The 10,950-nt window shown below is 31.6% G+C and overlaps 1 protein-coding gene across 3 annotated transcripts in view; it reads left to right on the top strand.

Moving 5' to 3' along the window:
- The first annotated feature begins 4,073 nt into the window (after positions 1-4,073).
- The window catches only part of LOC111639278 (palmitoyltransferase ZDHHC15-like), a 76,440-nt gene continuing 69,563 nt past the window's right edge, over positions 4,074-10,950 (top strand). For all 3 annotated transcript variants that reach the window (XM_023385131.1, XM_023385125.1, XM_023385116.1), the window contains exon 1: positions 4,074-4,346. In XM_023385131.1, coding sequence (XP_023240899.1) covers positions 4,214-4,346 — 133 coding nt within the window. In that variant the 5' untranslated portion in view covers positions 4,074-4,213. The remainder of the gene's footprint in view (positions 4,347-10,950) is intronic.

The following is a 10,950-nucleotide window of genomic DNA, read 5'->3' as shown; positions in this document are numbered from 1 at the left end:
ATCTGGTGTCACTGATAGGGACACGGTATACACTAGGAAGTCTTCTAAGGTTGGGAGGATTTCCATTTTGAAGAATGTTGAAAATAGACTGGCACATCCAAAAAGTGATACAAAATTGCACATTTCCTGGCAATTTTTGTAAATAATGAACTTAGGCAGGGATTGGAGTTAACACACACTTGTTCCACTTTCCCACCATGGTCTGTTATAGATGTCTATCTTACGCATGAATTCTGGAGGATCTGGTGGAATTGATCCACTAGTTGGCATACAACTGTTCGGTAACCATGAGCAATGGCTAATTCTTCTATTTGCACTAATTCAGCATCAAATGTTTGGGGGATAGAAAAGTGGGTGTGCATATCCTTCTAACCAATGCTTTGCGATCTTGTAAAGGTGAGGATCACACGACCCTGCTGGAATGTATGAAGACGTCGAACCTGGCTTGCAAAATACAGAGGTACAAATCTCAGACCTGTTTACAGCGATATTGAGAGACAGAGAATAAGGTCCTCCTCAACATTCTTTTTCACAGGAGATATATTGAGGACATTATTATTTTTGGAAGACAGTTTCAAATTTGATGGCCTTTGTGACTTAGGTCAATAATAATCCATACCGGTTGGTCCGAACAATCTAGCCCCTCAGAAGTACATCAATATCACTATAAACGAGTTGAAGATTTGCATCTCGTACTTCACAAGCCAGGTTCCATGTTTTCATACATCCTGACAAGGTCACAGCCTACAAAGTATTGGTTAGGAGGGCTTTTACCTTTCCTCTCTTCTACCCCCAAGCACTTGATGCTGAATTAGCCCAAATAAAAGAATTAACCATTGCTCATCATTACTGAATGTTAATACATTGTATGCCAATTAGTGGATCAATTCCACCAGATCTCCATAATTCATGCCTAAGATAGATATCTATAACAGACAATAGTGGGAAAATGGAACAAGTGTGTGTTACCTTCAATCCCTGCCTAAGTTCATTATTTGCAAAAATTGCCTGGAAATGTGCAATTTGTATCACTTTTCAGATGTGCCAGTCTATTTTCAACATTCTTTGAAATGGAAATGACCCTCCCAACCCTAGCAGACTTCCTAGTGTATACCATGTCCCTATCAGTGACACCAGATGCTGTAGGGACTTCCTGTACATCGGGTCCACTAGACGTTCTATGAGGAGGAGAATACAAGAGCATATCTCAGACATGCAACATGCCAGAACATCCACAGCCCCCCTCCATGTATACAGAAAGCCCTGAAATAGTTGCAGACTTCACACAAGCCAAATCCTCAACATTGCGCACAGAGCATCTCAGATGGTTGGAGGCCACAGAAATTTTTAAAACTAACTGACTCATCTTGTGTAAATTTTAAGGAGGAAATGGTGTTGTTGATGGCAGTGTTTGTTTTTGTATTATACACACCAGAAATTGGTTCAGAGTGTGTTGTTATATAGAATAGAGCATTACATCAAAGCTTCCCATCATCAACGGTCAGAGGTTTCATATTTCAATCACTTTTACCATTATAATATGTGATTTCTTTTACTTGATTCCATATGCCCCGTTTGCCATTCTTTGCAGATGCCCACGTGGTATAAGAATTTTGGATTGGAAATTATGGGTAAGTAGTACCCTAATACAAATTTGGGGTCCTCTGACAAAACAATCTGATGACGTTGATAATTTTCCAGCAATAAAATCCATTCTTCAATTGTTTAGGAAGAAAATAAGCAAAGGAAAGTTTGCAATTTTTTAAATTAAATTTTTATTTCTTAACCAAATATTAATTTTACACAAGATAAAACAAAAAATTATTACAAACAATTTGAAATGAAAGCCGAAATAAATTTTAATTAATTGAAACAAAAAAAATTCTCGAAGACACGAAACTATAATTGTGCACAGACTATTGTGTGTAAACAGAGAAGCATTTCCTCTTCCATTTGTTTCAAAATCTCCAGAATTTTCAAAATAATTCCAAAGACCAGAATATGGATTGCCGAAATGATTTTCTGTAGAACTGGCAATGAAAGATTGGAACAATTAAGATGTTGTAATGCTAGTAATTCTTCCATCGTCCAGCACGTCCATTTCTATTGTTTTGTTCATTCGTTCTCAGAAAAATTCGATGAGGGAAGTTTTTCGTAATTTTGATTACGTCGACGAGACGTTCGGCAGATGAGACAGAATATACAGCAGGCTAATGAAAAAGACCAAAGAGAGTTGCGTGACTTTCCCGGCTGTTATGAGTTTTTATTTTAAAAACTTCTATAATATTAAGCAAAATAAATAAAATTGTGTGTGGCGCCATCTCTTATCACGTTTTGTTATAAAAACGTTTTATATTTTTAATTACAGTAGAGCCTCGATTATCCGACACCTCGGTTAACCGACCGTCCTAGTCGGCAAATTTCAAATGTCCGCTAGTGGTGTGGCGCTACAGTATGTGGCTATGTCTTGGCGACTTTAATATTATTTTTACGTGTTTTAGCTGGCAACACTAGATCGACCATGAAAGGGAGCCAGTATTTAAACGAGGCTTAATTTTTAATTTGTAACGATACAACAGCGACGATTATTATTTTAAAAAATTTTTGTTAAGCTTAACATCGATGAAAATTCAACGCGAAGTAGGTTAATAGCGATATACTAATTACATGGGATATAATAATATACTACACTAATAATGGATTTTTTCATACTTTTCGGTTATCCGACTTTTCAATTATCCGAACAACCCCAGTCCCCCAATTGAGTCGGATAATCGAGGCTCTACTGTACTATAAAATGGCAAAAAGCTTAATTTTGTAGGTAGAGGTGAGTTTTTTAAGAGTGTAAATGATGATTTTATTCGTTATTAAGTTCTATGCGTCTCGAAATACATGACCCCCTCTATCACCCCACCCTTTCGACCTTTCACTTCCAAAATTTAATAGCATCAATGCCCCTCATATACAAGCCACCGTGTCAAATTTCGTTTCCACAGTTCCAATACTTTCCCTTGTTATGTATTCATAACAGCCCGAAAGTAATACAAAAATTGCTGTCAATAATAATGGTTGCTTCCGATGTTGGATACGAACTCGTGGAAGTCACCCGATCGTCGTTGTGTACGGGAAATGTAAAATCTTTGCAAAAAGGAAAAACGATTATTAATAATTATTTAATAATTATGCATGATATATTTTGAAATTTTATGCGGAAAATTAGAAAATAGTAATTAATAGAGAAGTTACTTTTACTCGTGGCCAAATTGAAATCTTCATACGAAGTATTAATTACGATAATGTATTAATGTTTGAGGCATCAAAGGGTATAATCTGCCACTTCGGGGGAATACGGGTTCGAATCCGGCTCGGATTATCGGAAATCTTTGCGCGTAATTCGGTGGAGATCGGTCGGGCCCCCTCGTCTTAATTAAGTAAAATGTCGTCATTTTTCTGCACGCTAGACGCTACGCGCATGAACTTGAATCCAGATTTACGCATTTTAGCGGATTGCGTTCAGAAAACTTTGGAAAATGGTCCCGACCGCGTAACCGTAGATGATCGGATTAATGAACATATATATATATATATATCCATTAGAGTCAATTGGAGTTTCAGGAGTTTTTCGGGGGTGGTCGGTTCGGATATACCGGGCCAAGTCTTTCATCATTTATTTTTAAAACTTTACTCCCCGTAGGCACTAAGAAGGCCTTTTTAGCAAGCCCACTATGGGTCCGGCACCCACACGATGGAGCGGCCGGGTAGTAAAGTACGAAGCCCGACATGTTCGGACGTGCTTTCCTGCAAAATTCCCGAGGTTTTCCGATCCCGACGCAATCGATTTCGGATCACCAGAGCGACACGCTGCCACATTTACCGCTCGTTCATCCGGCCGACCGCGTAATATACCCACGCTCCCATTTAAACATTTATAAACAGAACGCGTTTAAAAATAAATAAATAAAATAATAATTCGCATAGAACGAAACATCTATTTAAAAAAAATAAATAAATAAAGATTTGTAAAAATAAAATATTTCGATTGATAAATACTATCTAGCACAGTTGGCAACACTTAACCGCAGTACGCATCCAAACTCGAAAGTTGAGCGATTGGAGGATTGGATGTTTAGCTATGACATATTTACGGGAGATAGGTCGAAATTATAGATTATAAATAATTTAAGGGAAGTAGTTAGATTATAGAATAGAAAAGATGCCTCCAGGTTTACTTAAACCCGGAGCTAAATGTTCCTTTTGTGTACGATTATTCAAATGGTTTCCAGTCATCTTCATAACTACGATCGTCGCTTGGTCCTACTACGCTTATGTCATACAACTGTGTTTCTGTAAGTATCGGCTTTCCTCTTACGTTCAATTCGCCACAAAATCCACGCAGTGAGTCATTTTCTCCAATAGCTAACTTCTTATCTGTCATTATTAATAACTGAGTAATTTCTCTGTATGTAGGTGTCAACAAACTTCTGCTGAATAATTTACCTGTAAATTCTTAACTCTTTACATAATTATTTTGATATATTCAATTATTAATTACTTGGAAAGTTGTATGTAGAACGTAAATATGTTATTTCGTATTCTAAATATATATACGTGCATATTTAGAGTGTGAAGTTTGCCTGAATAATATATGTAACTGCTTTTGTAAATCAATGATCTTGCTGTGAATAAATGCATTTTAGTGACTTGGAAGTGCTTCGCTTTTCCGGCGGAGAGCTGGGTTTCGGATGAAATTTTAATGGAGTTTATGTAAAATGCGCGAATTCTATAATAGTCGGAGGAGTATTTGCGCGTTTGTTGCCGGAACCGGATGTTCTCTTATTTGGTTTAAGTGCTTTTGGTCGATGCGTTTTCGTTTCGACGCCGTTTGTTAATTACGAACAGTTTCCGTACCGTGTCGGGGATCGGTACTCGATATCCTTCGCCCCGAGGCATGCGCCTCGGGAATTGGACGAGAGGTATCGAAAGGAGAGTGCGTGTAATTATTTGAAAAATAAATTGTAATGGCTAATTTATTAGAGCCTGGTAAGGGGGTGCTAAGAGGAAAGGTGGCTGGTGGTGGTGGTGCAGATGCTCGTGTTTCGTTGGTGTCCCAAACCTCTGGAACGAGAGAGATAGCGTCGGGATCTTAGTTTGCCCCAGATGACGGAGCCTAGTTGTGCATCCGATTAGCTAGGTTTTGCTTTTTCTGTGGAACCTTCTAAAACATGTTCACTATTAGATGCAATGTGCAGGATCTACTTATCTTTATATTTTCAATAAATATGCTACCACATTAACCAAGGACTATAATATATGAAAATTAGTGTTACTCCCTAGGAATGCGTAAGAGTAATTGAAAATGTCAAAATTCTTTAATGTAATGTTTATATGCAATTATGTGAAGTATTATTTAAGATTAATAAAATAACAGATTTAGAAAATTTATATTAATAATAATTAATATAAATTTTCTAAATCTGTTCCTTGTGTAGATGTTTTTCATTGTCTGATTCATTTTATAATGTTTAAAGAAATCTGTATGAAAATTATTTAAAAATTTAATCTGAAAAAATAAAATTTAGAATGTATTTATTGAATCATGGGAATTGTTTATCATCTAATGTTCTCTGAGTTAGCACATCCCAAAACATAAGATACACTTACAAAACTTTATTTACTTTAATCAAGTTATAGCTATCATTACCTTTGGGTAAATAGGCAAAATTTTTTATTTATGTTCTAATTGTGTTATTTTATGGCTGATAATGAACAGTTGTTATCTGTTATCATTGTCAGCCAAACCAATGCTTTAAATATTATATTTAATTACTTGTTCCCAGTATATTAATTAAATTATTTCAATTATTTTCTAGATGAAATACTATTAATTAATAAATCTTGATATTATGCATAATTTAATTGTTTAAGCATGTCCTTTAAAATGTTAATGAATAAAATCAGAATTTCACTATTTGCAGTCTTAATTACTGACTTCAGTTAATGGTACGATTATTATTAATAGTATTAGTATAGGCGAGTTCCAAAATGATTACAGTAAACAGATTGTATTGTAATAAATTTTATCAATTATAACTACAGTATGGTCTTGTTTTATGCGGGATTGATATACACAGATTCATGTTTTTGAATATGGCAAATGTGATCAAGTTAACCCTTGGATGTGCAAGGATGATTTTGACTATTAATGCTCATGCTAAAGAAAAATGTTCAACATGAACTAGAAGCAGTTCAAACAACCTTTTCTTCATTTCCATCAAAAATCTTAATAAATAGAAAAATGTTTTTGGCCTAATTTATAGGCCAACATCAGGTGTAAACAATACCAAAACATAAATTTCTTACATTTTATTTGGAATGTTCAATAAAATGTTCAATGTTCATGAAGTTCAATAAAATTCTAAATTTGGTAAATGTATCGTGCAACTTCTTATCTAAATAGAATGTAAGAAATTTATATTTTGGTATTGTTTACACCTGATGTTGGCCTATAAATTAGTCCAAAAACGTTTTTCTGTTTATTAAAATTTTGCTGAAAATAAAAAAATAGGATACTCTTTGTTGAATGCCAATGCTGACTATTTTTATTATGAAATTCAGTATATATAGTAAAAGCATAAGTAAAGTGATTTAAACATGTTTTAATCATTCTCTGTTCTTCGTAAATGCTTGCGTAAGTTTTTAGGCGATCGTCTGGGACTACTTTCGATGTGGAAACTGTGGAATTTCATATTATGTAGTAGCTGCTGACACAATCCCTGCACAAGATAAGAACATACTTCATATTTCTTTAGAATGTTATTTGAGAAGGCTGTTAATTCTATGTTAGCATATAGTTATTTTCTTTGTCCTTCCTATCGTTTTGAGTTAATAGACTTCCATAAAAATAGATTAGATTAATATAATTTGGTAAAATTATACTTGTACTTAATTTGCTTAAATTGTTAAAAACAATCTTGAGTTTATCAACATGAATAAAGAATAAATAAAAATATAATTGTTTTCAGTCAAATTAATAATATAATAATTGTTTTTATCAAATATTATATTTAAATGCAGTTAATATTAGATCAGTATCAAACATTTTTAATGAACAGAACTTGTAATGAATATGGAAGTGATTTGACTAATTCCGGTAATGTTAAAATCTTGGATCTGTATCTTGTGAATGACTCAAGCTGTGATTGTTTTCTGACATGAAGGTTGAGATTTGCCAGATTGATTAAAGAAATTGCAAATTGGGATACTTCTTAAGTCTTGTAACTTGCTAAAATAAAAAGATGAGTATGTAGAAAGCAACTAAAATGCTTACAAATTTCATAAATTCAATAATTAAGAATGCAAAAAAAAAAAAAAAATATAAGTGTAGAGAATGTCAAACATTTCAAATCAAAACAGAGATAAGTACCATAAAATAACACAAATAAATAGGTTAGACACCATTGGTTTGGCATTATAACATTTGATAGAGTTCTTCTTAATCTGAAGATAGTCTTTTAATAAGACCAAAAAAGTTTCTTATTAAATACTATTGTTTTGCTGTTTATAAGGTTGAATGTAATCCTGTAATTTTTTTTATCATCTGAATTATGCATATTGAAATTATTATGAAAGTAAATATATGAACATAAGGAGAATTGTGTTGCTACTGTGTACTTGGAATAATGCAAAAAATAAATTTCTTGTATCCATATTTTAAAAGCTGGTGCACTTACAAAATAAAAAAATACCATGTACTGTAGCAACATTCTCATCCTTAATATGTCATTTAACCATAATGTAAGGATGCTTATTGTGCATGATCAGCATTTCACAGAACTTTTTCCATGTGTACAGAGCATGCCCATTCATTATGTCTGTCATTTTGTTTCTCAACATGTCACCAAACTTAGCTCCATGCAGTGGAAGCACCTAGGTGTTTTGTTCAAGAAGTAGTTTAAGGTAGCCCAGTCAACAGCTAAGATTCTTCTCATGGTGTTCTGGATGCCAAGGGATGTTGTTTTACTGGATTTCCTGGAAATTGGAACTGTAAATGCTGACAGGTAGATACTAACTAAAAAATAAACCCGTCATTCTACATTAGAGGCCAGGAANTACTTATCTTTATATTTTCAATAAATATGCTACCACATTAACCAAGGACTATAATATATGAAAATTAGTGTTACTCTCTAGGAATGCGTAAGAGTAATTGAAAATGTCAAAATTCTTTAATGTAATGTTTATATGCAATTATGTGAAGTATTATTTAAAGATTATTAAAATAACAGATTTAGAAAATTTATATTAATAATAATTAATATAAATTTTCTAAATCTGTTCCTTGTGTAGATGTTTTTCATTGTCTGATTCATTTTATAATGTTTAAAGAAATCTGTATGAAAATTATTTAAAAATTTAATCTGAAAAAATAAAATTTAGAATGTATTTATTGAATCATGGGAATTGTTTATCATCTAATGTTCTCTGAGTTAGCACATCCCAAAACATAAGATACACTTACAAAACTTTATTTACTTTAATCAAGTTATAGCTATCATTACCTTTGGGTAAATAGGCAAAATTTTTTATTTATGTTCTAATTGCCTTATTTTATGGCTGATAATGAACAGTTGTTATCTGTTATCATTGTCAGCCAAACCAATGCTTTAAATATTATATTTAATTACTTGTTCCCAGTATATTAATTAAATTATTTCAATTATTTTCTAGATGAAATACTATTAATTAATAAATCTTGATATTATGCATAATTTAATTGTTTAAGCATGTCCTTTAAAATGTTAATGAATAAAATCAGAATTTCACTATTTGCAGTCTTAATTACTGACTTCAGTTAATGGTACGATTATTATTAATAGTATTAGTATAGGCGAGTTCCAAAATGATTACAGTAAACAGATTGTATTGTAATAAATTTTATCAATTATAACTACAGTATGGTCTTGTTTTATGTGGGATTGATATACACAGATTCATGTTTTTGAATATGGCAAATGTGATCAAGTTAACCCTTGGATGTGCAAGGATGATTTTGACTATTAATGCTCATGCTAAAGAGAAATGTTCAACATGAACTGGAAGCAGTTCAAACTACCTTTTCTTTATTTCCATCAAAAATCTTAATAAATAGAAAAATGTTTTTGGCCTAATTTATAGGCCAACATCAGGTGTAAACAATACCAAAACATAAATTTCTTACATTTTATTTGGAATGTTCAATAAAATGTTCAATGTTCATGAAGTTCAATAAAATTCTAAATTTGGTAAATGTATCGTGCAACTTCTTATCTAAATAGAATGTAAGAAATTTATATTTTGGTATTGTTTACACCTGATGTTGGCCTATAAATTAGGCCAAAAACATTTTTCTATTTATTAAGATTTTTGATGGAAATGAAGAAAAGGTTGTTTGAACTGCTTCTAGTTCATGTTGAACATTTTTCTTTAGCATGAGCATTAATAGTCAAAATCATCCTTGCACATCCAAGGGTTAACTTGATCACATTTGCCATATTCAAAAACATGAATCTGTGTATATCAATCCCACATAAAACAAGACCATACTGTAGTTATAATTGATAAAATTTATTACAATACAATCTGTTTACTGTAATCATTTTGGAACTCGCCTATACTAATACTATTAATAATAATCGTACCATTAACTGAAGTCAGTAATTAAGACTGCAAATAGTGAAATTCTGATTTTATTCATTAACATTTTAAAGGACATGCTTAAACAATTAAATTATGCATAATATCAAGATTTATTAATTAATAGTATTTCATCTAGAAAATAATTGAAATAATTTAATTAATATACTGGGAACAAGTAATTAAATATAATATTTAAAGCATTGGTTTGGCTGACAATGATAACAGATAACAACTGTTCATTATCAGCCATAAAATAAGGCAATTAGAACATAAATAAAAAATTTTGCCTATTTACCCAAAGGTAATGATAGCTATAACTTGATTAAAGTAAATAAAGTTTTGTAAGTGTATCTTATGTTTTGGGATGTGCTAACTCAGAGAACATTAGATGATAAACAATTCCCACGATTCAATAAATACATTCTAAATTTTATTTTTTCAGATTAAATTTTTAAATAATTTTCATACAGATTTCTTTAAACATTATNAATTTGGTAAAATTATACTTGTACTTAATTTGCTTAAATTGTTAAAAACAATCTTGAGTTTATCAACATGAATAAAGAATAAATAAAAATATAATTGTTTTCAGTCAAATTAATAATATAATAATTGTTTTTATCAAATATTATATTTAAATGCAGTTAATATTAGATCAGTATCAAACATTTTTAATGAACAGAACTTGTAATGAATATGGAAGTGATTTGACTAATTCCGGTAATGTTAAAATCTTGGATCTGTATCTTGTGAATGACTCAAGCTGTGATTGTTTTCTGACATGCAGGTTGAGATTTGCCAGATTGATTAAAGAAATTGCAAATTGGGATACTTTTTAAGTTTTGTAACTTGCTAAAATAAAAAGATGAGTATGTAGAAAGCAACTAAAATGCTTACAAATTTTATAAATTCAATAATTAAGAATGCAAAAAAAATATATATATAAGTATAGGGAATGTCAAACATTTCAAATCAAAACAGAGATAAGTACCATAAAATAACACAAATAAATAGGTTAGACACCATTGGTTTGGCATTATAACGTTTGATAGAGTTCTTCTTAATCTGAAGATAGTTTTTTAATAAGACCAAAAAAGTTTCTTATTAAATACTATTGTTTTGCTGTTTATAAGGTTGAATGTAATCCTGTAATTTTTTTTATCATCTGAATTATGCATATTGAAATTATTATGAAAGTAAATATATGAACATAAGGAGAATTGTGTTGCTACTGTGTACTTGGAATAATGCAAAAAATAAATTTCTTGTATCCAT

The sequence above is a fragment of the Centruroides sculpturatus genome, unplaced genomic scaffold (genome assembly GCF_000671375.1).
Source record: "Centruroides sculpturatus isolate CEXI.00-Female unplaced genomic scaffold, Cexi_2.0 scaffold186, whole genome shotgun sequence".
Classification (NCBI taxonomy): Eukaryota; Metazoa; Arthropoda; class Arachnida; order Scorpiones; family Buthidae; genus Centruroides; species Centruroides sculpturatus.
Note: the sequence above shows the minus strand (reverse complement) of the source record. Positions and strands in the feature narration are given on the sequence as shown.